We start from the raw sequence: 27,484 nt of genomic DNA, 5'->3' as shown, positions 1-27,484 counted from the left end.
AGACTCGACAGAGCTGCTCGTCTATGACTCCAATGGAGCGTCTCTAAACACAGCACGCTGTCCTACATACACATAATTATATGTTCGTTCATCTTTGCCTCCAGGAAAGATCAGAAGACTGTCATGAATGTAAAACGCTCTGGTCCTGTGAGCCCAGCTGATGCTGCTCGTTGAACCTCCACGTGGAACAGATGTCCACTTTTCAAATTCAGAAAACCTTTGAATTTTCTTTTCCTTACAGGCGTTAGAGGAGACATATTCCTTATTTCTTTCAAATAAATATTAAAAATGTTTCATTCTATGATAAAAACACTGAGGCAGCAAACTATCTCTGTAAGCCAAACGCTTCAAGTGTTTTTCCTACTGTCACAGATTTCCTGACACAGTCATCTTCTACAGCACAGGCGTCCAACTCAGCCTCAGGGCCGGAGTCCTGCAGCTGTTAGACGAGTCCTTGATCCATCACAGCTGATTTAACGGCTAAACGAGCTCCTCAACATGTCCTGAAGTGCTCCAGAGGCCTGCTAATGAACTAATCATGTGAATCAGGTGTGTTGGCCCAGGGTGATATTAAAACCTGCAGGACACCGGCCCTCGACACCCCTGTTCTACAGGCACTGAGCACCCACAGAGCACACGTAGCCCCTCAGCAGGCTTCCACAAGCTTCCCAATCAAAAGAAAGCAGGCAGGGTGTTGGAGTCAAGTTGTTAATTGTTGTCATTGTGTTTCTTAAATTTGTAAGTCTTAGTTTAAACTATATGATCAAAGACATTCCTTTGATCCTGACCACCTCCCCCAGCTACTCTGGTGCTGGGGAGGCTTTCTTAGGCAGATCTGTTTCCTGTGTGGTAAGCTTCCTGCTTTTATGGTCCTTCTGTGATCAGCAGGTCACACAAACGCACAACCATGACACACACACACACACACACACACACACACACACACACACACACACACACACACACACACACACAGCCTTATCTTTTAGAACCATAGGGGGGTTTGTGAGGGGAGGTGCTTGTGTTTACTGTTGTGTAACTGTTTTCAGTAAACAGCTGTGAGGAAGGCTCCTCTCTGAAGAAGTTGGGTTGAGTCGGGTGAGGAGCGTTGAGCTCCAAGAGCCTGTTCCAACCAGCCTTCCCTTGCTAGCAAGTAAAATCGATCGATCGCTGATTGTGTTGTTGTTGAGAATAAGTTTCTAAACCAGTGGGGCCTGTGGAGGCGCAGACCCACCACAGGGGAAGGGAGGGTCTAAAGAGAGCTGGTGTCAGACAGATGAGCTGATCTAAGAAGAGTAAGGAAAAGCATCTGGAGTCTAAGAGTGGAAATGGAGCCGCAAATGACAGGAAGGAAACGACGACTGCGTTCTGTAGAAATCTCTATTTTAATGCAGTCAACAGAAATAAAAGGAAAACAAATTCAGATGTGATTAAAGGAGCATATTTACAAAAAGTCTCAGAGATTAAATCTGTTTTTTTAAACACAAGGAATAATTTTCTGTCATTTGCACATTTCATAAAACATACAAACGTCCAAAGAAACGCGTCTTCATTTTCACTGTGCGCCGGTGACCAGCAGGGGTCATGTGACCTGCCTGAACAAACCCCTGTGAGGCCCGTCCGTGCGACGGAGCTCACAGGTGACGATGTCGCGTCTCTTTCAAATCCTGTTTTCGGCGTCGCTCTTCCTCTCGGTGTAAAGCCCCCCCCCCCTCCTGCTTCTTCCCTTTTTTCTCGCCTCAGTGGTTCAGGATCATAGGTGGAAGTTTGATGCAGAAACAAAGTGTTTCCCCCCTCGAGGAAAGCGAAAGTTCAGACTCTCCTCTCGAGGCAGCTGGCAGAGACACGCCCTCGGTCTCAGTGTGTCTCAGGCGAGCGTCTGCAGGGTCTGGTAGCCTCTCCTCTTCTGCGCTCGCAGCAGAGGCGTCTGAGTGTCCGCGTCTCGAGACGAAAACGTCCTGCGGGCTCGCCGCAGGTACACGCGAATCCATCCGTAGACCAGACAGTTAAAGAAGCCCTGAGAGGCCGAGGTTAACGCCTGAGGACACAAGACACGCTCGGGTCACTGCACGAAAGACACGTGAAACAACCTCAGAGAGGCGTGTGACTACGACAAAAATAACCACAACGATGAGCCTGAGATATCCTACGTGATGAATCGCACAGAAAGCAACAAAAGACCAGTGAAGCAGTCGAGACGGCACAAAAAGGAAGCTTAATGAGACATAGTTACACAAAGAGAACATTCAAAGACCACAAAATGAGCCCGACACACAAATTCAACCACAAAATGTTCGACTGCTGTCAAAAGATCCAAATCAAACAAACTGTTCAACAGGAAAAGACGACACGCCACCAAAAACAGGCTGAACGAGCTCAGAGCGTAAACGCCGTCGTGTTTCTCTGGTACCGACTCACCTGCAGGATGTACAGCACCACCCCGGCTTTGCCCTGGCACGCCGCGGGATCCGCCACTCGCAGAAACGCCAGGATCACCGCTGAGGAAACAACACGACAAACAAAGACACGCTGAAACCTCGCTGACTGCGTCTGTCGCCAACAAGAACCAATCAGAGTCCGCGCCGAACAAACCTGGACCCCAGCAGAAGACGAAGACCAGCGGGTACAGGACCATCCTCCGGTCCATCACGCTGAACGAGGCCCGCTGCTCGCTGCCCAGGTAACCGTTAGAGGTCACGATGCGCCTGTAAATACAGCGCGCTTTGACCACGAGGACCTGCGGGGGGGGAGAGGGGAGGTCACCTCCACGTGATGTTCGTAGAATAAGACGCGTCTGTGCGACGAGCGTGAACTCACCGTGATGCTGAGGAGGGTGACGAGCACGGTGATGAGGAAGACGGTGATGTGGTAGGTGTGCAGGTACAGGCAGCTTCGGCTCATCGGCTGCTCGTCCGACATCAGGAACAGCGCTCCGGTGTGCATCATCAGACACCTGGTCGGATGTGGAAAAAAGCCCACTGAGCTTCTGCGTGGAAGCAATCGGTGGATTTGCTCGCGGCGTGAACACTTTGTGTTCTGGCCTCACCTGTAGGGTTCGGTAAGGTTGGCCTGACAGTGGCTGATGTTCCCCTCTATGATTACCGGCATCATCAGCAGCACAGGAAGCAGACTGCAGACACACAGAGCAGGACACACTGTTATCAGTACCACCGTGTGTGTGTTTGCATGCATCCACAGAGTGAGGCTTTGGTGCTCACTCACCATGAAACCAGAGCAACGATTTTACCCGCCGTGCTCACTCGGTTGGAAACCTGCACAAGGATGCAAAATATCACATCAGAATGTATTTATAGAGCACATGTTAAAACAACAGTGTTGACCACAGTGCTTCACAGTAAAAGCATGAGACAGGCGACAACAACAAGCTAGAACAGCCAACTCGTTAGAACCAACAGCCACAGTACAAAGATACGTTTCAGGACGTGATTTAAAAGACTGGATCGACTCGGCGGTACGAACATGAACAGGGAGGTTATTCCAGAGTCTGGGTGCCACGGTTGCAACGGCCCGGTCACCGAGACCTAGGTTGTGCTGGGAGCCTGTGATTGGCCGATCTAAGTGTTCAGCGAGAGAGCTGGATGCTAAATTATTCAGAATTTTAAAAGCGAACAAAAGAATTTTAAAATCTATGCGATATTTAACAGGGAGCCAATGTAGTTTGGCTAAAATTGGAGTGATGCGTTCGTAGATTCTCGTAGCTGTTAAGAGACGCGCAGCTGCATTTTGAATTAACTGAAGCTGGTAAAGAGAAGAGTGTTGGAGGCCCGAGTAGAGCAGTTACAGTCGTCCAGTCTGGATGTGTGCATAAGCTTTTCAAGGCCCTTTAAAATCATTTTAAAGCCTCATGTTTACTGAGACAAACAAAGCTGTTCATGCTGCACCGAAGTGATCAGGTACCAGATCAAAACTATTTTGAAGCATCAGGACCAAACATGGGGAGGTCTGTGCCCCGTCAGGACACTGGAGCATCTTTTTATCCTCTTAGGTTTCCCCACCATTCTACTTTTACCGAGCGTCTGGGAGCTGTGGGCCGCGCAGAGTTTGACCCTGTCAGGTTTGCCCTTTGTGTTATTCTAAAGCTTTATGAGCTGCAAACAAAACCCTGAAAGCTTTGTTTACTACCTGTTGTGTGTGTTTTGCTGCCCTGGCAGCTGGACAGATGTGTCTGTACCTGTACAGAGTATCCATCCATGCAGCTGCAGTACTTCTCCTTGATTCCTTTGTAGAGGTTCCAAATGTAGTAGAGGGTGTAGAAGAAGGAGGCCATGTAGAAAACCTGAAACAGAGTTTGTGATGAGCCAAATCCTCGCTCACGTTCGCCGCGCTGGTTTTCTAAACAGGTCACCTGACACCCCGCCCCCTTTTCAGACTTTAATAGAGCGCGAGAGCCAAAAGGGGCAGCTGACCCGGGGTTGTTGCTCTGAGTGGGAGATGTGGGTCAGGAATGTTTTTCTGCTTCCAGGCTGTGTTCTGTCCTGGTTCTGCTGCTCCATTTCATCCCAGAATGACCCAGTTCAGGATCTGGACCTGGTCATCTGGGCCAGAATAGCTCACTCGATAGATATTTGGCAACAGAGACGTCAGCTGTGTCCCAAAACGTCGGCCGCATCCTTCGGAGGACCCGGCCTTCGCGGTCTACATGGGCCGGGTCCTTCGAAGACTGAGAAGGCCGGAAGTGCGAGACGGTGAAATGGGACGGTCTCGCCTTCAGATCAGCGTCAGCGCTGTATGGGTGGAGTTTAATAAACTCGGCCGTCTGCTCCTTGCTGTCTAAAATATAACAGGACACTGGAGTAAACTCTCGACTGTCTCACACTTCTGTTTAATCAGTTTTCTGTTTGACGTTTATTCAGCTGTGTGAAAACCCCGGAGGAACCAACCCGATGGATTAATAAAGTTTTATTTAATCTAATAATCTAATAACTTTGATCTCAGCCAAACGATTTACTCAGGAACAAATAAAACACAGAAAAAAGGAAAACAATTACATTTTTAAGTTCTCCGAGTGACTTAAATATCATGTTTAACCTGAGTAGCGACAGAGCGGGGGTCTGAAAACGATGAAGCCGGGAGTCCGCTGCTCTCGCCGGCTGGAGTGACCATTGAACCCCCCGGCTTGCTATCGAGCTGGTGGGTAACAGACGTCTCCGAAAACGTCGAAGCACTTTTGCAAATATGCGATGTCTTGATAAACCGAGCAGATATTTGAAGTTTGCACAGCAACTTTCTCGCCTGAAAATATGCTAAAAGTTTATTTTGTGACCCAGAAAGATTAATAAGAGTAATTTTAAAACTTAGCAGCAGCCGCCATTGTTGGCAGCTGAAATTTGGCTGGGCCGCGCTATGAATTCTGGGATATGGTGTGCCACGAAGGACACACCCGACCCATCCATCAAATTCGGGGAAATGAAGGACGCATTTGAAGGAGTCGACGAATTGGGACAGCCTTCGTCGCCTGGCTGTGACGTGATCGGCCTTCAAACGCGGCCTCCGGAGGATGCAGCCGACGTTTTGGGACACAGCTGTCATTTACCCGCTCGTCCTCAGGTGCTGGATTGGTTGTCATAGAAACAGAGGTAAAACCGCACCCAGTTTTATTTGATGTAAACGGGACTGAACGAGCTGGATGAGTCACTGATGATGAAACATTTAGAGGAGAGAAGCTCAGCAGGTTACGATCCGGACGAGACGCAGCTCAGCTCTGCAGCTCTCCCAGTTTCTCTTTAGTTTTGTTTCCTTGGAGCTGATTGAATTTATTTTTGTTTCTCTTTCAATTTTTCATCACGATTGCTGCCCCGACCTTTTTCCTGCCACTTCCTTTTCCTTTTTTCGGTGATTTGCCCTTTAGCACAAATCCTCTTGGTAAACTTACTCTTGTGTGGTTAAAAAACTCTTTTCTGATAACTATGGATATAATCTGATGACTGCTTTTAGCTGTAAATGTGCTCCACGTGTTAAACATTTGACTTTATTGTGTGAAAGTTCTTGTTTTTTTGGTTCTTGGAACATGCTATTTCAGTTGTGTGTGAGGTCGACTTTGGCTGACTTCTCAGGAAACACTTTGCTTTGAGAATATGGAAATCCCTCGGCAGCTCCACGCTTCACTCTGAAAACTTTCCCCTGAAACAAAGTAAAGAGAACAAAGGCGGAGCTTGGTTTTGAACATGTTGGGGTCACGTGATGAAGGTGGAAGTGTTACCAGTGTGGTCTGACCACCGCGCTGGAATCACCTAACCCATCTGGAAAATCGTGTGTGGCGTCGTGTTGTCAGAGCTGCTGCTCCGTCAGATCGGAGTTCGTGCCAGCGATCGGTCTCTGTTTATTTTATTTTAGTAGCTTTATCAATAAAGTTGGCCTGGGGTCCGCACACACACAAACCCTCGGGACCCTCGGGACTTTCAGTTTGATTGTACTCCGTGGGTCACCTTGTCTTACAGTATAACCACAGCAGTCCAGTGTAGTGTTGTTTCACCTGTTCCACGATGTGCAGGTAGTAACAGTGCGTGCTCCGGCTTGTGCAGTCTTTAAAGAACAGGATGGAGCCGATCAGCCAGCACACGGCGAGCAGCAGGTCTGCGACGCTGAGCAGCATCAGAGGCTGCAGCTGCGCGCGCACACACACACACACACACACATACACACACACACACACACACACACACACACACACACACACACACACACACACACACACACACAGGGATTACAGCGTGCTGAGAAAGGATTTTAAAAGCTGGACGGAGGACGGAGCGAGGCTAATGTAGATGACCAGCAGGGGGCGACTCCTGGTTGTAGAGGCAAGTCTGATTGGACAGAAGCTTAGGAGAAAACGAGTCTCCTGTTCACCTGAAGACCTTTCTGGTGGGTTTCGCGTCTCACTCAATAAACACGACGGCGGTTTTATGAACCTCATTAGGACTCGAGAAGGGCGGGGCTTCTTTGTGGCTGATCGGGTGTCTTTGTCCTACTTAGAGACTCTTCTGTATAAAACGATGAGTGCACCCAGCGGTTACGTAATGTTTTCATTCTTATCCACATGAAGGTTAGAAAGCAGAACTGAATGTAAACATGTGAATGACAGTACATCTTTACATCTGAGTGTCCTAAAGTGATGCCTCTGCGCCGGGGAAATCTGACCTCGTTGCAGCGTTGAACAATAGGCACAGTGTCAGCGTTCAGCCCCCTCTCATCACGCCTAGTTTCAAATCAGCGGCTCGGGCTGAGGTTTGGAAAAGAGAACTCGATAACACAAAGGGTGATTTCACAGCGGCCACGTCCAGCTTTTATAAGCACTTCCTCTTAATTATTTTAACTTTAAAGTTCAGACCACAGTTTATCTCACACAGTTTGTGCAAAGCGTCAGAGAACAGAGAAGCGGCTGACCTCGGGCTTCCGGCTGAGTCCCCGTAACATCAGGCAGCAGATGATGGAGCCTGAACCCAGAATGCTGCAAACACAAACACACATGATGAGTGGAACCTCACTGGAAGAGCTCGGTGTTTAATAAAGATGGCGTGAAAGAAAAACAGCTGATTGGAACTGCGCCTGCCTCTATTGTCTGAGCGCTGTGACCTCTGACCCCTCAGGTCTTTCCCACTGGTCCCACACTGGGTAAATGAACCAGCAATAAAAGCCTAATGTGCTCTGACGCAGCCCATTACAAACAAGCCTCTGTACAGGAACGTCCAACAGTCCGGCCGAGACGACGACTCGGATTATTAAAAATGCAGGATTTCAGAGTTTTACAGTAAAAAACAGCGTGTAGGTGTTCAGGTTTTAGACAGTAGCTCTGTGGGTCACCTACTCAGTTTGCCTACGTTACATATCAAAAGGTCAAATGTATGTGTCACTAAAATGTAGTTAGAGTATCTTGACTTTCCCAGTCATGTTTCCAGTTTTACTCCTGATAAAAACAGTAATGACGACAGTTACTGCTGCTGAACTTGACTGAAGTCAAATAAGCTCTAAATTACTCATGAATGGCTTTTCTTTACTTTCCAGCTGTGCCTGTGGAGGATGAAGACACTGACCTGAGCACAGCCATGACGAGCTGGATCCAACTGACCACGACGTACACCTGCAGGGAAACAGGCAGGCGGTCAGCAGGCTGACACACACAGACACACACTGAGGTGTCTGCACACGCGCACACACTGCAAACTTCACATTTCTTCACGATGAAGCACAAACATCAAACGCTCTTTTGTTACTTATTCGAGCTCTTAGAGCTGCGTGACTCTTAAAGCGATTGTGCTTTAATCGATGCTGCAGTGAGTGTTCGTCTCTCGGTGAGGTCAGTTAACATCAGCTGCAGATGTGGGAGTGAAAGTGTTAAAAATAGAGACAAACAAACTGTGGGGGAAACACAAAAAACCCCAGAGGAAGTTCAGAAATTCACTCCGAGAGGAGAAAAAGGAAACCGTTGTAGTCTCATTATTACTTCTTTTTAAGATGTCAGTTTAACCGTCTTACACCGATGAGGGTTGAAATTCAGTTTTCAACACACAAAAAGACCAACAAGATAACGGCGAGTGCGCACAACCCTCAAAGTGCCCGCTGACCGCGGCCTCCTCCTACACAGAATAAAACTAAACACGGTCCAAACATCACAAACTGCAGTTCCTCTGACGTCCAGCAGAGGCTGCAGCAGTGACGTTACCGTGGTAACCTCACTGCTAAGTGTAATTCGCAGATTTATCTGGACGTTAGTGAGCAGCAGTTAGCAGGTGACAGCTTTCAACATTCACGAAAGTCATTTTATCTGAGGCTCTCACACTCCGATGGACGCGTCACATAACTCGGGGAATAGACCCTGTGCACGAGAAAATGCTAACTTCCTGTTTTAAGAATCACCCATCTTTTAAATACAGTCTGTGAGAATACATCAAAGTATAAATATGAATAAAATGTTTTAAGTAAATGTTTATATTTACTTTATATAAATATAATACATATAATATATATTTAATTATGATCAAGATCAATAGACATTTTAAAATAAACAAATCCATGATTATGTACAAGAGAATAAATACATATAAATATGACTCATCATTACTTAATGGAACTCTTCATACAGCGACCCTGTTTCTCATCACTGAGTCTGTCTCTAATGAGTTGTGCACCAAATGAAGAGTGAGAGGAACCCAGTGTGTGTTTATGATGACTGCTTTCTCTGCTTCTGCATTAAACCATCAGGTTATTATTGTTCAGCGGTGAGCGCGAGCACTTCAAAGCTTTTATTGGAAGTGAAATTTGTGAATTTATTTCACTTCCTTCAGTGAGAGATGCTCGATTTAGTGCAGCAGCACAAAAGTACGAGCTGATTGTTTTACTGGACTTTTGGCAGATGTTGAACTGACGGAGTCTCCGAGTGCAGACGGAACAAACCGAGACTCACCACAGAAAACAAGCCGAACACATCCTGGACGTGGCTCAGAGTAAATCACACTTGGATGGTCTGTTCACACAGAGTAGCAGCGCGGTGTACTGTCCCTTTAAGGCACAGAACGAGCTGCGGCATCACGTGTCTACATCAATATAATCTAAGTATGGAAAACAGCTTATCTTTATTCATGCAGCACCAAATCACGACTGTTGTTGTTTATTGTTATTGTATTGTTGTAGATCCCACAATAACACATAGTTCGAGTTTATTTCCACGTCACACCGTTTATCCAGCCGCATGTAAAGCTGCTGAGCTCGTTAAAGTGCTTGAATGTGCGCAGTGATTCTGAGAGCACAGGAGGTGCTGATCGCGATGAGCTCACCTGCGTCCAGTCCTCGGCTCCGGTGGTGTTTGCTGCTGTGTGGTTGGTCATAATCATCTCGTCTGAAGACATCAGAAACTCTCTGAGCATTTCAGATAATCAAGCTGAAGGTGAGAAGGTCACGTGATCGTGCCTGGTCCTGGAGCGGTCAGCTGAGCCTCCCGTAGGCTGTCGGGACCAGCTTTTATCCTGCGGGATGGCACGGTATCCGCTGACCCCGCCCCCGGGGCTCTGACCACGCCCCCTGCCCGTGAGGGGAATACCCACCTGCCTGACGACGCCGCAGCTTCGCTTTTATTAAATTGAATAAATAATTAAATGAAGACGCAGCAGCTGTGAGTACTTCTACTCCAGTACTTGTGTGATATGCTCAGTATTTTCAGTTACTTATACTTTATGTATTAGCTCAGGACTCCTGAGGGAACTGCTGATCTTTTTCCCTGTCCCGTTTGGATCGTTAGCCATCAGAACTATTCCCTGAAGAAAGATGCCAAGCGGATCATCATGGCCGTGCCATGTTGGTCCATTTGATTGACCTTTATTATAATTATGTATTTATTTTATTCAGGGAGAGTGGTGAGGGGAGATAAGCCTCCATACCTCGGAGAGCCTGAGATGTTCCCAGAGAGGTGGAGTCTAAGACCCAACCTGACATATAGACGAACAGGCGCACGCAGACACAAACATGCATTCCCACCCCCATATACACATAAACAGATCCTCGGCGCTCACCTGACATGGAGACAGACACTCCCCAAACTTTCTCTACATCCCAGGTCCAGGTACTCTCGCCACAAAGGGGCAAACCGTACCTAGACCCAGGAGATGTAACCCTTTTCCCTGAAGTGGAGACAAGCAGACCGCCCCCTTATCTCCATTAGCAGGTAGGCCCCGCATCCCAGACCCCAATCTGACGGCCAGCACCTCCTCCCAGCCCCGACGGTTAACAGAGAACAGGGGTGAGTGAAGACACTGATATGTAGTGTTGCTGCGTGCTGTTCTAAAGTGCATTTAAAACACAGGAGCGCATGGTCAATGCTCCCTCTAAGCTGCGCGCGTGCGCAATTGCGCACTGCTGGCACGTCTCTGCGCACAAAAAATCCAACCTGAATTGAAACTTAAACTTTAACAATCCTGTTCTGCAGTGTTAGTCAGTGACTGGCTGCTCCCGTATGGGATCAGAACGATGCCATCTCATCCCAAAGTCCAGCCAATGATGCGATTCACATTCGTATATACGCAGCCAATCAACGTCGCTGACAGGCTCTGACAGCGTCCTTATGTGCGACACCGGTGTTTTAGCAAAGCGGCTGATGTGGAGTGAAGCCACGTTAATGACAACGTGCACAACCATTGGAGATGTGAGCAGGACAGACGGAACAACTGACGGACAAAGTGTGGACTTTATACCAGTTTTTAAATTGTGTTGATCGGCCGCGTAAAACCAGAGTTATGATAAAATATCTGCAATGTTTGGTTTTCTTCCTGAATACTGTCGTTGTTTAAATTTACTGCGGGAAGGAACAGTAAAAACTGCGTTTGATAAGGAAAACGCTACAAAGCCTGTGAACAAAGACAAACCTCCCCCCAGCCTTTAATGCTGTAATTAGATTATTTTAATAAACATGTAACTTGGATGATTCGATGCTGGCGTGACCACAGTGGTCCGAGTGTCCGCTCAGGGAGTTTGTGTGTTCAGACACATGAAACATTACAGGGAACGTTGGTCACGGTGCTTCCTGCCAGAGAGCAGCATGGCTCCTCCCCAAACCCTCAGTGTCTATACGTGTTTCAAATTGAGAGGTGGGCACCGGCGCCAGAGGTGGGTTTGAATACACAGACCATCCTCTGGATGCCGTGTAGCGTGCCCAGCCCCAAGACCCTATATGTAGGTGTTATGTGAGAGCGTGAGTAATGTGGATGTCTAGGTTGCGGAATAAAATTGAGGCACAGGCGTCCAGAAGGGGACAGAGGGGGAGTGCCCCACCCTAGTGACACACCTGCACCCCAAGCCCTGCATGTGTGTGGGTGTGGTGGAGCGGGAAGAGGGAGGCACCTGAGGATGGGGAGGGAAGAAAGGAAGGGGAAGTGGCCCCTCCCCTGGGCCAGCTGCCCCGCTGACCCCAGTAGGCACCCCCGCTCCCTGGAGTCCACCAAGGCCAGGGGGCCCAGGCCCATCCGGAGCCCATCTGGGGCACCCGGCAGCGGCACCGCCCAGCCCCACATAACCCCGGGCAGCCCCACCCGACCCCATTGCAGAGAAAACTGCACCCGACCCATCATCCAATCATCTCTCAGACTACACAAGACAATAAACACCCAGGTTGAGCTCATTCTCCACCTCTCCTACACCTCTCCCCCACCAGCAGTGAGCTCCTGGAGAGAGGAGACCTCCTGCAAAGATGTTGCTTATCATTTTTAATATGTACAAAAATAAAATCAAGACGATGAATTTGAATTAAGAACTCAAAGTCCAAGACGTCAAAAATCTGTTAAATAAGGATACAAAAACAAAGGATATATATCCATTTCTGTTAAATACAACTGATGGAATTTGCAAAGCAAACTAATCTGCGTTGTGTTATTAATAATCTTTAATGTTCGAATAATCTTCACTACCCGGGTCGCCACCGTCACAGACACACTCTGACATGATCGGCTCGATTGTGCCACATGTGCTTCTGTACTGTGAGCTGCCCCCTTTTCAAAGATGTTCAACAATGTCTTCAATAATAATTATAAAAACAAAATTGATCTGGGACACACAGCATCTTCCCCCTGGGCCAGCGCACTTTTGGGCCGATGAGCCGGGCTGCAGGCCCAATTACCAGCCCACAGGGTTGGCCTGGAATATCCAATCAGAGTCCTTAATGACACAGGCCCCTCCCCTAGTTGCTGTTCCAGCTTGTAGAAAAAAATTATTGTGGAAGAAGTTGAAGAAAAGGTGAAGCTAGAAACAATAAAAAGAAATTAAAAGTAGATGCAGCACCGTGTCGAGTTAACCACGTTAGCTGCTGTTAGCTCCTGCACTGTGAACTGTAGTAACAGGCAGTAACCAGGCCTCCACAAGCTGTGGTGACGTGAGGAAGAGACACAGGAAGTGAAATTAACATGGTAAGTAAATAGATGGGGGACATAATTAAGAGAGAACTAAATAAATATGACTTCAGGAAAAACCCAGTGAACTAAAAATATGCAGAACATCTCCAGATGTGTTGACGCGAGCAGCCTGAAGGCCGTGCTGCAGGTGTCTGACACCTGGAGGCGTCAGTGAGGCTCTGTGAGCAGGTGTTTGGCTTCTTCCAAGCTCACAGCAACAGACACGAGCCAGCGCCTGATGAACAGGAGCCGAGTCAGCAGGATCAGCAGAGCTTTTACTCTGGAAGAGCTTCAGTGGTATTTGTTTGTTTGTGTCTCACTGCCATGAATGATCTATGTTCGTGACATCACTAGATGACCAAAACACATCAGGAGTGGAACAGACCACGCCTCGTCCTAGAATCGTTCGGCGGCGCTTTCACGCGTCGGAGCGTTTAAAGAGCTGAGAGCGGCTTCTTCACGCTGAGCTGTCCTGTTTTGGTGCTTTGGAGCAATCCTGGCCTCCTACTGCTTTGCTACAGAATCGTTTAATTCCGGTGCCATCCAGTGGTACCAGGCCTCTTGGCAAATGCCCAATCTGGTGAAGCTCTCTCTGATGGACCCCCACAGTCCAAAACGGCACGCCAAAAAGAAAAAAAAACAGTGTGCTTACACATTAAACCCACCCCAACCGGTCGCAGCAGATGGCCCCGCCCCTCCCTGAGGCTGGGCGGTTTCTTCCTGTTCAAAGGGAGTTTTTCCTTCCCAGGTGCTTCGTACTGTAGAGTGAAAACTCTGCATCAGCAGAAACAACCACCAACAATCATATGACCCCCTGTGAGCAGCACTTTGGCGACAGTGGGAAGGAAAAACTCCTTTTTAACAGGAAGAAACCTCCAGCAGAACCAGGCTCAGGGAGGGGCGGGGCCATCTGCTGCAGCCGGTTGGGGTGAGCGAAGATGTAGCTAAGAATCAGAGGTGGTGCTCTGCACACCACCGAACAGCCCAGAGACGGCGGTCGTTTACCCCATAAATGCATTTGATATGTAAATAATAAAATGCACGAACAGTTTGTGAAGGTCTCAGTTTAATGTTTCAGATTATAAACTCTCTCCATGCTGGGACACCTCAGATTCCTGTCTGCTTCCCACAGACTGAACATGGAAACATTTAAACACAGGAAATATCTACAACTCGTGGGAAAATCCCTCATGGGGAAGTGAAAGGTTTGTTGGACGTGACGTAGAAACTCTCACAGGTATTCTCACCTGGCGGAGATTTCAGTTTCATTCATGGACATAATGGTAAATGGCCTGTATTTGTATGACGCTTTACTAGTCCGTAAGGACCCCAAAGCGCTTTACACTATACACAATCATCCACCCATCCACACACTGGTGATGGCAGCTACATTGTAGCCACAGCCACCCTGGGGCGCACTGACAGAGGCGAGGCTGCCGGACACTGGCGCCACCGGGCCCTCTGACCACCACCAGTAGGCAACGGCTGAAGTGTCTTGCCCAAGGACACAACGACCGAGTCTGTCCGAGCCGGGGCTCGAACCGGCAACCTTCCGATTACAAGGCGAACTCCCAACTCTTGAGCCACGATCGCCACATAATCCCACTCATTTAAGCTCCCTGTTACACGTTGTTGTATTTAACTTGAGCTGCTGTAACAAGAGAAGATAAATCATACCCAGCAGCCACTTTATTAGCTACACCTTGCCAGTACAGGACTGGACCCTGTTTCTTCTTCCCAGCATCGACGAGGTTCTGGAAGCATTCCTCAGAGACTCTCCGTGTTGACGTGACACCATCACAGACTTACTGCAGAGCTGTGGACCGCATCCATGACATGTGGTGACTGTGGAGGCGTTTGGAGGACGGTGAACTTGTCACGGACGTGCCAAGAAACCATCACGCCCTCCCGACAGAGAGATCCTGGATGTTGTGGCAGATATTCTGTAGCTCATCTGCTTCAGGGTGTGATGTGCTCAGAGGCGCTCTTCTGCATACCTTTGTTATAATAAGTTATATAAGTTTGGTCATTCTCCTCTGATCTGGGGCACCACCCGAGCAGTTTCTTCCAGAGATCTGTACTCTGTAAACTCAGCAGCTGTACCTAATAAAGTGGGCAGTGAGTGTAGATATAAAACTTCATAGAGTTCATAGAGGCGTACTGCCACCTGCTGGTAGAAAAATATCAGTCGTGTGACGGGAATATTTCTGTTGTTGACATAATTCCACAGATCTTTCCTCAGGATGCGATGAAGTGTTGGAGCGTTCAGCACTCGTCTTTTAGTGTTTCCTGGTTGTAGTGGAGGAATCTGTGGTTCTGCAGGAACACGCAGCTGCTCGAGCTCCGGAAACAAACTCAGGTTCAGGTTCAGGTGAGCTCAGAGGCTTTAAAGACGTGGTGACTTTAAAAGTGTACAAACTGGTCCAGGGACAGTTTTTTAGTTCAGACTCTACAACAGCACGAAGGCCTCTGTGTAGCTGACCTTTGACCTTCGTGTATCAGCTGTTTTACCTCTATAGAAATGAAATCAGAACCAGGGCTGCTGATGTGTAGCACCAAATATTCAACGAGCACTAAAAGTTTGAAAAACCCTTCGTGACCACGCCTCTCGTTTGAAACACGTGACCTCCAAATGAGAAGCTGTCAGCAAAGTTCAGGGGTCACATCCGGACACGCGTCTGTGGTTCAGGCACCAAAAGCACTTTGGTTAAAGGGTCAGTGTGGTCCAATCAGCCGGCCGGATCGTGGACCGGTGGCTCGTTTGGAGGCAGAGATTCGTTCTGTTACTTGGGATGCTGTTAGCCTAGCTTAGCATACAGGCTGAAGGCTCATGCTTCTTCCTGTTTCTTCACTGCGTCCACGACAGGAATGTAATGACAGCTGCAACAGGAAGTGAGCTGAGGCGGGGCTAACAGCATCTCAGAACCTTTCCTTTAACGCAGATTTAACTGAGCGCGTCCTCTGAAGTCCTTCTAATATCTGAGGCTGAACTCACACTGGTTTCACTGGTTACTCGCTGACTTTTGTCCACACTGGTTTTCCCAGCACGGGCCTCCCTCTCTCACCGCTTTCAGAGACTCTCATTGGTCGAGGAGGTCCCGGCCTCCCTCAGCCCGGCTGGCTGCAGCTCGTGCTTCTTCATGTGCTTCCTGAAGACTCGGGCTCCGCTCAGGTTCTTCTGGCAGATGTCGCAGAAGTACGGCCGAGCCTCCGAGTGCACGTCCACGTGGTAGGTGAGCTCGAGGGCGCGGCTGAAGCTCTTGCTGCACAGCGGGCACTGGTAGCGGACGCCCGAGTGCGTCAGCTGGTGCTCTTTGAGCGAGCTGCGCTGCTTGAAGGTCTTGGGACAGATGGGGCACTGATACGGCCGGGCGTCGGTGTGCAGACGCTGGTGCCGGCGCAGCGCGCTGGAGAAGGTGAAGCTCTTGCTGCAGATGCTGCAGGTGTAGGGTCTCTCTCCCGTGTGGATCCTCTGGTGCTCTGTCATGTGCACGTGCTGGATGAAGCTCTTCCTGCAGGTGGGGCACTGAAAGGGACGCTCGCCCGAGTGGATCCGCAGGTGCTTCTGCAGCGCCGACGCTTTGAAACAGTCGCGCCCGCAGACGGGGCAGCAGTGCCGTGATTTCCCATCAGCCCCACTGTCGGCCTGTGGATTCAAGGGTCCGCGAGGACTTGTGGGCCCATCGCGATCTAAGGATCCATCAGGGTGTAAAGGTACATCAGGAACTGTGGGCCCGTCAGGGTCTGTGGATCCGTCAGGGTCTGTGGGCCCGTCAGGGTCTGTGGGCCCGTCAGGGTCTGTCAGAGACATCAGAGAGAACTCAGAGGAACACCGACTGCTGCTGAGGAGAGTGCCTGCAGGCTTTATGAGGGCAGTCAGCGTTTCAGGGTCAAACATGCAGCCATCCAATCATCATTTAGAAAAAAACCAAACTGCCGCTGCCCTCACAGAGCCAGTCGGGAACAATCAATAACTAATTAGTTAAAGATGAAGACTCACTGCCGCGCGCTGGCCTCCAGTCCTCTTCCTCACCATCAGAGTTTATCAGCCCGCTCACGTCTGGCTCTTTATGCTCCTCGCTGTTGCCCCGCCCCTCAGTGGGGCGGGGTTTGTTAACAGAGGGCTCAACTCCGGTGAAAACATCTACGGAGGTCTGTAGAAGTAGACAAAGACAGGAGGAAATCAAACTACAGTTAAATGTTAGCGTGATTATGTCTCCAGATAAATGGAAGTAATTTAAAATCAGTGTGACGTGATGTGAATGGCGAGCACGCGGGTTCACACAGAGGACCGGAGCGTCTGTCGGTGAGGCCTTTCATTTACAGCTGCTGCGTTCTGTGCTGACCTCGTTCTGCACCTCAGACCTGCACACAGGTTCACCTGAGACCAGCTGTTTTCTTACCTGCTCATTCACGCCTTCATCCACCTCCTCCTTCTTCTTCATCCCCAGCTCCACCTTCCCGCCCTCGATCTTCATGTCGAACCAGAACACCTGAAAGATGCACAAAATCTGATCTGAGTGCAGTTTCTATCTCCTGCCTTCAGTCAAACGCACGCTCAGATGAAAGAGGTTTGAAGTCTGGGCGTCACCTTGTCGGCGGGGTCGGCGATGAGCCCGTCCCTGATGTGGGTCCTCATGTGCTGGCGCAGCAGGCAGGGCTTCAGGAAGCTCCGGGGGCAGATGCTGCAGGCGTGCGGCTTGTCGGCCATGTGGGTCTTCCTGTGCACTCGCAGGGTGGCCGCGCTGCTGAGGATCTTCGCGCATACCGGGCAGCGGTGCGGCTTCTCCGAGTCGTGGACCTTGGCGTGCTCCAAGAGAGCCGACATCCCCGGGAAGCTCCTCCCACAGCTGAGGCAGCTGTGGGAGGAGCTTCCCTTCGGAGTATCGGTGCTCCCGTCTGAGGACGAACAGGAAGAGGGAGTGAAGGACGTGCGTAACTCAGCTGTTCATGTCACCTGGTGCCGTATCGTTAAAGCTCGCTTCAGTGTAAACCTGAGCTCCACGGTTCCTTCAGCCTGTTCCCACCCACACAGATTTACCCACTGCCACAGCCCACCCGAGTGACGCTGACCAGTGTGAGAGGAACTTGTTCCACTTTCTAAAACACAACAATAAGCTCAGTCACTTTAAATGTCACATCCTTTTTCTTATTTTGGTCCCTGATGCAGAATTATTCACAATCACCGGACCTGACAACCCTCTGCAAACGTCCTCCACAGCTGTTCAGACCTCACTGCTCTCTCCAAACATCACTCAGTTCATGCCGCACTAAATTCACTCACACAGCTCAGTCTCGATCTCACCACACTGCCTAACGCCCGAGTCCTCGCCAGCTAATCTGCTGTAGGACACGCAGGAGCACGCCAACATCCAACAGCAGCACACCGGCGCCAAGGAAAGGTGTTAGCTGAGATGTGACGGATGTTCAGGGATAACGTTTACACTCTGGAGTCATTCAGGAGAAAAAGCCTCCGTGGATTCTCACAGACTAAAAGGACGGACAGCTAAACTGTGGAGAACATAACGTGTGGCATGAAATGAAAAGCTGCTTTGCCGCAGCGCGAACGGGCCGACCCGTCTGAAACGAGGAGCTGGAGTTTCTCACCGGTCGCCGAGTCTGCGTTCCCGTTCTCCACTTTCATCCCGCTGAGCGATTCACCCGTTTTCTGGAACAGAGCGCAGATCTGAGGTCAGTTTACCTGCATCAGCTGTGAGCAGATTATGAAGCTAACCTGCGGCTCCTACATTTCAAACACGTCCTCCATTGAGGACGTCAAATAATCCTCTTACATTCTGCACTTATTTCCAATTTCTGCATGTTTCTGAAGTCGAGGCTGACTGCTCACCGGCTGGTCTGAAGGCTGTGATTGGTCGTCAGCGGCGGCGGTGCTGCACTCTTCCCTGCCGTGGATCTCCTGATGCTTCCTCAGCACTCTGAGCACAGAGAAGCGCTTCATGCAGACGTCGCACTGGTACGGCCTCTCTCCGGTGTGAGAGCGCATGTGCTCCTTCAGCCGCGACGCTCGGCCGAACTCTCGGCCGCAGACGCCACAGGTGAACTGCTGCGCCCTCTGGTGGAGCTGCCGGTGCTGCAGCAGCTTCTCCACAGACAAGAAGTCCTTCTGACACAGGAAGCAGTGAAGATTCATCTCCCCCTGAGTTTCAGACAGACGGAGAACAACCTGAAGCTTCAACTTTTAGCTCAAACCAACTCACAGCAGCAGCTTTACATCTTTACAAGGAGGAAGACAGAACCAGGCTCGGGAAGAGAAAGCAGAGAATAAACAGAGGTAATGCTGATAATGTCTGTCTGAGTGCAGACGAGACACCCGATATCTCGCCCTCTGTGGCGACACGTTGTGTCTTAAAATAAAGACCTGAGAATCGAATCGCAGACTCGGGGGTCAGAAGGGCGTCGACTACGATAATGAGTCCGACCTGGAGTTGAAGAGACAAAATGATCCCTGAGAGGAACCAGGAGAGCAGAGGGGACCCTGTCCCAGCGCTCTGCTGTCAGGTTAACACCTGGTGTTCAACATCTGGTTCTCCAGCTGTGGGGGGACACGTTACTGTTCGACTTCACTGGGAATTGTCTGATGTTTCCTCAGAGAACGTCAGTCTTCCTTCTCTCTCCCCAACCAATCACAGCAGATGGCCCCGCCCCTCCCTGAGCCTGATTCTGTCCGAGGTTTCTTCCTGTTAAAAGGGAGTTTTTCCTTCCCACTGTCACCAAAGTGCTGCTCATAGGGGGTCATATGACTGTTGGGTTTTCTCTGTATGTATTGTTGTAGGGTCTACTGTACAATATAAAGAACCTTTGGAGCTTTAAAACTGAATTGGATCGCTGTGAGCTCCACCTCCAAACAGAACTTCGGACTTGGTGTTTCTCCTGTTATCCGTCCGAGTCCTGAATTCTGCTTGACTGGTCCAAATGAATTCCCGCCTCTTTTCCCAGGATTTCAGTGTGAAGTTGGAGGAGGTCAGGGCAAAGCGTGACACTAAGTGAAACTAAGTGAATTTAAGCTTCAGTTCGTTGAGCTTGAACCTGATTTTATTGCTTATGACAGACAGAAACTGCGAGGAGCGGCGCGTGAGCCAGAAACGGCCAATCACAGCGAGCCTCTCGCCTACTTTAAGTCACGACACAAAAGGAAAATGTGACACTTCTAAGGAAACTGTTCACACAGACCAATCCCTCCTTTCACACTCTTCCAGCAGTCATGTGACCACACCTGTGTAACACTCACCTCTCCGTCGACACCTTCGACTTTGACCACCTGGATCTGCTCGGCGTGCTTCTGCAGGTGTTTCCTCAGCAGACCCGGCCTGTTGAAGCTCTTGCCGCACAGCGAGCAGGGGTGCGGCTGCTGCCCCGTGTGCAGCCTCACGTGATCCCTGAAGGACGACGCCGTGGAGAAAACCTTCTCGCAGACGGAGCAGGAGTACAGGTTCTGTCCCGTGTGGGTTTTCTGGTGGTCGACGAGCCCCGTCCTGGAGGCGAAGCTCTTGGGGCACAGCGAGCAGAGGAACGGCCTTTCTCCAGTGTGAGTGCGCTCGTGCTGGACGAGGTGGCGCCGCTGGACGAATCCTCTCCCGCACACCGAGCAGCAGTGGGGTTTCTCTGCGGCGTGGCCGAGCCGGTGACGCCGCAGGCAGCTGAGCTGGGCGTAGCTGACACCGCAGTCGGGGCAGGAATACGGCTTCTCTCCGGTGTGAACCCGCTGGTGGACCGCCACGTTTATCTTCTTTGTGAAGCGTTTGCTGCACAGCGAGCAGCTATACGGCTTCTCGCCCGTGTGGGCGGTCATGTGATCGACCAGGCGGGAGGGACGCGAAAACTCCCGGCCGCATACCGAGCACCGGTGGCGGCGCTTTGACCGGTGAGCGCTGTCTGAAGCCGGTTCATCTGGTACAGAGAGACTCTGCACACCTGGATCGAGCCCCGCCCCTGCAGGACACAAACACATAAATGATCATTAAAATCACGTTTTATTTTATTATTTTTATTTATTTATTTTTTGATGTTGGAGTGTTTATTTTTAAAATCTAACCTTTGACTGTTGAATGAAATGTGAAGATAGTAATGGGTGAGGACAGTGATGAGACCACTGGGATTATCTTAGCATGGATACTTTATACTTATAAAGTAATTATATTAGCACATTTTCCCCAGTGTGTAGAAGAGATAAGCAATGCCTAGTGCTGAAGGTTACAGTCCCGCTGTTCTTTCCCCAACATAACCACTCAGACTGGCCATAATCATTCTCATTTCATATGGCGCAGTCCCAGGCAGTGCCATGTAATTGTACTCGCAAAGAGCCGTGTAATATTATGCACACCCTAGAAAGAATGTATCAGAAGAATATTACACATGCTTTTAAAATGTCCTTTTACAGTAATGACACTGACATTGCTGTGGCAGTTGAAGGGCACACAGTGGGGTTGCATAATCTGCAAACTGGGAGGAATAAAAAAATGTATAAAGATATATTTTAAAGTTTTGTGGGATCAACTTAGTATTTCAAATCCCCATTAAATGAACATAGACTAGTCAGGTGGACACAATGTCTTGCATATTTTTCTATTTGCTATAGAAAAGTAGTAGCTCAATTTTGTTTCCTATTTTCTTTTTTTTTCTTTTTTTTTGGCCTGTCCCGTTTGGCTCTTTTGCATCAGAATTGTTGTCTAAAGGCAAAGAAAGATGCCCAACGGATTTACTTTACCAAATTGACCATCCCAGCCTTGCCGTAATGGTCTATTTGATTCACCTTTTATTGTTTATTTTATTTTCACTTACTGAATGCGGGACAGACTTGACTGGGGGAAAGAAGGGGAGAAAGAGAAATCACGTTTTAAAGGATTTCAACTTTCAATATGAATCACGTGAAAACCAATCAGAAGAGCAGCGGTAGAGGAGGACGCTGGGCAGACGCTCCTGCTGCAGCCTGTTGCTGATACCTGCAGAGCTGTTGGATCCAGCCTTGGCCTGATATCAGCGCTCCCCCCGTAACTCCGCTCTGACACTAAAATAACCCAACGAGGGTCCCTAACCTTGAGCAGGGAGCTGCTGACAGTCCTCTCCTGTTTCCTCAGGCTCCTCCTTCACTCCATTCATCTCCTCATGCTCTCCTCCTCCTCAGTGTTGATGCGTCTCCTTCAGGCTTCTGAAATAATAATAATAATAATTGCATTTATATAGCGCTTTTCGAGACCCTCAAAGCGCTTTACAATCCCACTGTTCATTCACTCTCACATTCACACACTGGTGGAGGCAGCTACAGCTGCAGCCACAGCTGCCCTGGGGCAGACTGACAGAGGCTGCCATATCGCACCATCGGCCCCTCTGGCCAACACCAGTAGGCGGTAGGTGAAGAGTCTTGCCCAAGGACACAAGGACCAGGACAGAGAGAGCTGGGGATTGAACCAGCGACCTTCCGGTCCCTGAACCACATTCGCTCCGACCAATAAACAATTGTTCACAAGCTTCCTGCTCACAATGAAAGCACCACAGAGTGTTAGTGTGCAGACGTACCTGAAGCCTGGTTGGTTTCCTCTGAGATGAGCCGCATGAAGCCGCCGTCGCCCGGCTGGAGTGAATCCTCACACTGAGACAGAAGCAAACATTAATCAACCTTAAACGTTCGTCAGCGTCTGCGACACCACTCTGTCCTGATGACACACCGATGAGCCAGCGTGGCTCACCATCATCAGGAGTCTTCTCTCATTCCTCTGTCCTCGTGACCTGAAAAGAAGCCTCGGCGCTCCACGCTGACGGATGTTTCACTGATCGGTCGCTTTGAATCAGCTAGATCGATACACCGCAGCCCCGCCTCCTCTCCATTTGCACACAGCATCACTCAGCTTAACTTCATCATCCTCCGGACCTCTCCACGTATCACTGGACGCCTCCTCCCCACAGACCGCTACCCTACTGGGGGCCACTTCTCCAACAGAAGGGAAACAAGGAGAATTTAACCTTTATCTGTTCAAATCATGGTCAGTATGTGCGAGGTGGTCAGGAGGTCCAAAAGTGAGTCTGCAGCCATCTGTGAGACATGGTGGAGGCTCTGTCCTGGTTTCAGCTGCATGTCAGCCAGCATTGGAGAGCTTTGATCAAACTGATCAAGTATGATCATCAGAGTTTGATCCACCATGCAGGAACATCTAGAAACATCTGATTGGCAGCACCTGCCAACGCAGTGAAAGCACATCTGGATAGAAACATGCAGTGGATCGCCACAGGCAGTTTTAGACTCAGATCAATTGTGGGATTAAGTACTGAACAGTCGTGAGCAACGTGATGCTGCCGCACAGTCGACGGCAAAACGACACGGGAAGCCGAGCTCGACTCCGCGGGTACCGCATGCTGCGCTCTGTTGGTCACAGGGAGCTGAGATAAAGAAACACATCGGTGCGTTTGTAAGAACACTGTTATAACATTACAGGACACTGTGCCAGCGCTACAGGACGAAAGAGACTGAACAGAAAATGTGAATGTACCTTTAAGCTTCATGCTATTAAAAAGTCACTTTATAACAAAATAAATACAAACCAACAAAAATATCTTTCATACAAAAAGTAAACTTTGTTCAAATGTGTATTGTCCACATGAACAGTATGTTTGAAATCCATTTGTACGTTTTATTTTTAAATGTTCAATTAATTTTGTTTGTGCTCCAAATAAATTAGAAATTGCCCTCTTCTCTTGTTCTGTGCCCCACCTGAGTCCCAGGTGTGGGACCGTCACTGTGGAACACCATAAGTCATGGATGGGCCTCCCCAGAGCCCGGACCCCTGAAGCAGTGTGGGATCATCCTGACAGGGAACAGAACAACCGGCAGAAACATCCAAAGCAGCAGGCTGGAGAGCTGCTGGAGGAAGCTGCCCGAGTGGTTCAGTGTTTGCACATATTTCACGTTTTCATCACAGAACATAAAGAAATGAGAGGTGGCTCAAGACTTTTGCACAGCGCTGTGTGTCTTTGTCTGCTCTCACTGTCTGTTTCTTCTTCCTTTACCGCACGGTGAGCATTAAAGTGTGTGTTCGGAGCTTCCTGATCACACAGACAGCAGCTCGGAGCTCACGCTGATGGTTTTTGGTGCTTTAACTCGGAGCATCAAACGGACAGCCAGCTAGCCCATCAGCTAGCCTAGGAGCTAGCCCGCTATGTTAACGTAAAGCGTTCAGAGAGAAGCCCGGAGCTTCAAACACACTCGTCCGTACAGAATGGGCAAAGAAACGCCCGAAAAAGGATCTAAACCCGACGGTGTTACAGGAGCATCCCTGACAGCAGAGCGGCTGATGCTTAGCTGTGAGTGCGGCTAGCGCATGCTAACGCTAATTAGCTGTGATGGAGGCGGAGCGTCGGTTTAAAGGCTTCACAGCCGCCTTTGGCGAGCTAACCTGCAGGTATACGGATGGAGCTCTCACCTGTCTGTCAGCAGCACTCACACCGACTCCAGGAGAACTGAAAACCGGAGAATGTTTTTAAAAAAAATGAAGAGCCAGACAGCAGGTGAGTCCCAACTGAACCCAACAGTGCTGCCGCCGCTGGCCGGAAGGTGAACTACAACAACACTGCAGCGAGAGGCGGGCGCACACTTGAGGTGACACAAAAGGAGCCAGATGTTTCCATCTACGTCATCATACTTCACCTCAGCCTCACCAACATCTGCAGCAGCTTCACAGTCACCTGTGAACTCTGCGGGTGAGACTGCAACAACCTGGAGGTTACTCACCTGGAACTCATGGACAGGTTATCACACAGGTCAAGCCAAGGCCTTTATTTTATTCTTCCTCCCACATGAAGGCAAACTGAATATTTGAGCTTATTCATCTCTTCATCAAATATGCAACACGGCAGCGAGGCTGCCTCTGTGAAAGGCGGCGCTGCCTGTTTTTTAGGGACTTCCCTCTGAAATGTGACCTCGACACGTCCTGTAAACAAACACCAACTCAAACTGAAGTGACGACAACAACAACAGTGTGGGATTTTTTTTAGGATGAACAGGAAGTGTCTTTAATTCTGGACACTGACAGCAGATCATCACAAACATGGAGCTGAGTGAAGCTCAGGACCGTCGCCGCCGCTGGCAGGAGGTCACCACACACACCTTGCACCCCTCCCCCCACAGTCAGTCTACTGCTTCTTCTTCACCACGTGAGCGCAGTCATATTTGCCCCGCACCACGGTGAGTTTGACCCCGGGCAAGTCCTGTGTCCGACCCCCCTGCACAAGCACCACGTTGTGCTCCTGCAGGTTGTGCCCCTCCCCGGGAATGAACACCACCGCCTCCTTCCCGTTGGACAGCCGCACGCGGGCGCACTTCCTGTTGGCGGAGTTGGGCTTCTTGGGCTTTCGGATCATCGTCTTCAGGATGACCGCCTTCAGCTGGGGGCGGCCAAACGTGGCTCCAACGGCTTTGGGAGGGACTTTGGGCTTCCCTTGGCGATGCATCTGGTTGAGCGTGGCCATGGTCCTGGACAGGAGGGGGGCGGTCCATGCAGAGGCGTGCTGGGACGCTGCAGAGGGAGGGGTTTATGGTTAAACACTGAAATAAAGTCGGCGCTTGTTCACCTGATGTCTGACACACACCTTGAATCAGCGACGTCAGTGCCGGTCTCAGACTCCACAGAGACGCCATTCCTGAAACATCAGACGAGAACATCTGTCAGGAGACCGTCAACCATCAGCTGACACGCCCACATCAAACACTATTATACTATTATACTATACTGAAACATTATTTCAGGTTGGTATTTTGGGCTGGGTCACCTGACCCCTCAGCGGGTTGCATCTTTTAACGTCAGCTCCGCCCAAACTTTTCATCAGCACTTTAAAATCAAACGTTTGTCTGCGACGCGTTTGGGACGACTCGTCACAGGACTCTGGCATTTATTCAGGAAACAGAGCGGTCCTCGTCTTTGTCCATCAGACGAGCGTCGGCGCAAAGCTCGGCTTGTGTCTCGTGTTATAAATCAAACAGCTCACTGACAGCTGGACTCGCTCATCGGCTGTGAAACTTTACTTCCTCCCTGCGAGGTCAGTTTGGCTGTTATTACACGTCAGCACCTGTAACAGTACAAAAACATAAAACTGCAGCTCTGCAGCTGTTAGACTGCACGTGAAACACGTTGTGTATAAAGGCTCATTTGCATCATGGAGCCCTGCTCTCTAGAACTGACTGTGTGTGAAGCTGGATTTAAGAAATAGTGCTTTATAAAGTTTTTAACAGCATGTTTACAGCCATCTCGTTTCAGTACAGGTGGTGTTGGTTGGTCACAGCTACAACAGTTTCTCTAACTGACCTCAGGTCAGCAGGAAGTGTGTGCCAAGAACAGCACCACAGTAACTAGAAGCATCCTCAGCTCTGAGATCTGATCTGGGCACAAAGACCAGCAGCTGGTGGCCGACAGGTGTGTCCGGGTTCTGGTGGCGTACTCGGAGAACAAGCCGCTGAGAGCTTTGAGCTGATGGAAACCATTTTAAAAGGTGACTGTGCAGGACTGGGAGCCAGTGACGTGTTACCATAATCTAACCTGCTCGATATGAAACATGAATTCATCTGATTACAAAGAAGCTGAAAAGAAACTAAAAGGTTCGTCTTGGCAGCAGGACACGAGCTTTCCGTGGCTTCTCTAGAATTACTGCAGATTAAACCTTTGTTTTTACGCGCGAGCACGCAGCAGCTCTCGGTGGGTCCTCGTGCACGCGTCAGCGTTTAACGTCTGTTAAACTCACGAGAACTGAACGCGTGCAGTTGTTCCACTAAACCTGGGGTGGGCAACTCCAGGCTCGGGGCCGGTGTCCTTGAACCAACACAGCTGATTTAAAGGCTAAATTAGCTCCTGCAGTTCTCCAGAGGTTCTCCTAATCATGTGGTTCAGGTGTGTTGACCCAGGGTGCGATCTAAAACCTGCAGGACACCGGCCCTCGGGGCCTGGAGTTGCCCACCCCTGCACTAAACTCCTGTGGAAGGAGCACACCTGTGCACGCGCTGATGTTTATACGTAGACAGCGTGGCTAACGCTTAACATCGGCTAGCTTCAGGACACACGCGCACACACACAGGGGTTACCGGAAGTTTGCTCGCTCCACGCACACCTGCTGAGAGTCCCGGACAAACAGCCTCCGCGCCGGCGGAAGGAATCGGAACTCTGACCGGTCAAAGTATTGACGGCATTCCAGTGAAATCTATCAAGGACGTCGCGGCACGAGCACCACGACCTCTCAACAACCCGGAAATCCTTCCGCTGTCAGTGCGGCCTCTACTGGCGCATTACTGCCCCCTGCAGGACGAAATATGGCCTGCATTTGTATAGCGCTTTACTCGGTCCCTAAGGACCCCAAAGCGCTTTACACTACATCCACCCATTCACACACTGGCAATGGCAGCTACATTGTAGCCACAGCTGCCCTGGGGCGCACTGACAGAGGCGCCCCAGGACCAGCGGACGGGGTCACTTCGCGTTTCTCCTGATTTCTTCTTCTTCCTCCTGCCGTCCATCCACGAACCTCCTGAGCTCCTCTTCTCCTCCCTCCTCCGCACATGCTCAGACCTTCACAGCAGGCCTCACCTCGGTCTTTAAACC

At 49.8% G+C, this 27,484-nt stretch overlaps 4 protein-coding genes across 12 annotated transcripts in view; 1 reads left to right on the top strand and 3 right to left on the bottom strand.

Annotated features, from left to right (window-relative positions):
- Positions 1–1,345: 1,345 nt before the first annotated feature.
- On the bottom strand, positions 1,346–10,895 carry LOC101485983 (transmembrane protein 116). Its single transcript, XM_004571111.4, has 11 exons — positions 9,792–10,895; positions 8,052–8,098; positions 7,405–7,468; positions 6,494–6,625; positions 4,193–4,297; positions 3,223–3,272; positions 3,047–3,130; positions 2,818–2,953; positions 2,593–2,737; positions 2,419–2,498; positions 1,346–2,038 (listed from the first exon to the last, which is right to left on the bottom strand). Exons 1-11 carry the CDS (start codon positions 9,879–9,881, stop codon positions 1,868–1,870), a joined length of 1,104 nt encoding a protein of 367 aa, XP_004571168.1. The 5' UTR covers positions 9,882–10,895; the 3' UTR covers positions 1,346–1,867.
- Positions 10,896–13,938: 3,043 nt separating this feature from the next.
- On the bottom strand, positions 13,939–24,740 carry LOC101469912 (uncharacterized). 7 transcript variants are annotated; one of them, XM_076890344.1, is made up of 11 exons: positions 24,631–24,740; positions 22,595–23,282; positions 22,425–22,497; positions 21,944–22,056; positions 20,140–20,840; positions 18,739–19,047; positions 18,498–18,558; positions 17,482–17,789; positions 17,294–17,383; positions 16,891–17,044; positions 13,939–16,688 (listed from the first exon to the last, which is right to left on the bottom strand). In XM_076890344.1, the coding sequence occupies exons 4-11, from the start codon at positions 22,005–22,007 to the stop codon at positions 15,961–15,963; spliced, it is 2,415 nt and encodes an 804-aa protein (XP_076746459.1). In that variant the 5' UTR covers positions 22,008–22,056; positions 22,425–22,497; positions 22,595–23,282; positions 24,631–24,740; the 3' UTR covers positions 13,939–15,960. The 7 variants fall into 7 exon arrangements, with proteins under 7 accessions (XP_076746459.1, XP_076746461.1, XP_076746460.1 ...); XM_076890346.1 differs by having other exon boundaries at positions 22,595–22,833; XM_076890345.1 differs by lacking the exon at positions 24,631–24,740 and adding an exon at positions 24,323–24,613 and having other exon boundaries at positions 22,595–22,833.
- Positions 24,741–24,876: 136 nt separating this feature from the next.
- Positions 24,877–27,165, bottom strand: LOC143421180 (small ribosomal subunit protein uS12m-like). 3 transcript variants are annotated; one of them, XM_076890351.1, is made up of 3 exons: positions 26,971–27,165; positions 25,488–25,538; positions 24,877–25,414 (listed from the first exon to the last, which is right to left on the bottom strand). In XM_076890351.1, the coding sequence occupies exons 2-3, from the start codon at positions 25,534–25,536 to the stop codon at positions 25,032–25,034; spliced, it is 432 nt and encodes a 143-aa protein (XP_076746466.1). In that variant the 5' UTR covers positions 25,537–25,538; positions 26,971–27,165; the 3' UTR covers positions 24,877–25,031. The 3 variants fall into 3 exon arrangements, with proteins under 3 accessions (XP_076746466.1, XP_076746467.1, XP_076746468.1); XM_076890352.1 differs by having other exon boundaries at positions 26,997–27,165; XM_076890353.1 differs by lacking the exon at positions 26,971–27,165 and adding an exon at positions 26,634–26,803.
- Positions 25,758–27,484, top strand: part of LOC143421178 (ectonucleotide pyrophosphatase/phosphodiesterase family member 7-like) — a 10,548-nt gene continuing 8,821 nt past the window's right edge. Inside the window, exon 1 of the mRNA XM_076890350.1 lies at positions 25,758–26,384. The gene's annotated coding sequence lies outside the window, so the exon portion shown is untranslated. The remainder of the gene's footprint in view (positions 26,385–27,484) is intronic.

This window comes from Maylandia zebra, linkage group LG11 (assembly GCF_041146795.1).
Source record: "Maylandia zebra isolate NMK-2024a linkage group LG11, Mzebra_GT3a, whole genome shotgun sequence".
Lineage (NCBI taxonomy): Eukaryota > Metazoa > Chordata > Actinopteri > Cichliformes > Cichlidae > Maylandia > Maylandia zebra.
The sequence above is the reverse complement of the archived record's forward strand: the minus strand, read 5'-3'. Positions and strand labels throughout refer to the sequence as shown.

What these genes read in the sequence shown, in the direction of transcription:
- LOC101485983 (XM_004571111.4), bottom strand. Translation starts at nt 9,881, where the DNA reads ATGCTCAGAGAGTTTCTGATGTCTTCAGACGAGATGATTATGACCAAC. An exon ending in CTCGTCATGGCTGTGCTCAG is followed by an intron (nt 7,469 to 8,051) that starts GTCAGTGTCTTC and finishes TTGTGTTTGCAG; the next exon opens with CATTCTGGGTTCAGGCTCCA. An exon ending in AACCTTACCGAACCCTACAG is followed by an intron (nt 2,954 to 3,046) that starts GTGAGGCCAGAA and finishes ACATCCGACCAG; the next exon opens with GTGTCTGATGATGCACACCG.
- LOC143421180 (XM_076890351.1), bottom strand. Translation starts at nt 25,536, where the DNA reads ATGGCGTCTCTGTGGAGTCTGAGACCGGCACTGACGTCGCTGATTCAA. An exon ending in ACTGACGTCGCTGATTCAAG is followed by an intron (nt 25,415 to 25,487) that starts GTGTGTGTCAGA and finishes CTCCCTCTGCAG; the next exon opens with CGTCCCAGCACGCCTCTGCA.
- LOC101469912 (XM_076890344.1), bottom strand. Translation starts at nt 22,007, where the DNA reads ATGAATGGAGTGAAGGAGGAGCCTGAGGAAACAGGAGAGGACTGTCAG. An exon ending in TCGAAGGTGTCGACGGAGAG is followed by an intron (nt 19,048 to 20,139) that starts GTGAGTGTTACA and finishes TCTGAAACTCAG; the next exon opens with GGGGAGATGAATCTTCACTG. An exon ending in TCGCCGACCCCGCCGACAAG is followed by an intron (nt 17,384 to 17,481) that starts GTGACGCCCAGA and finishes TGCATCTTTCAG; the next exon opens with GTGTTCTGGTTCGACATGAA.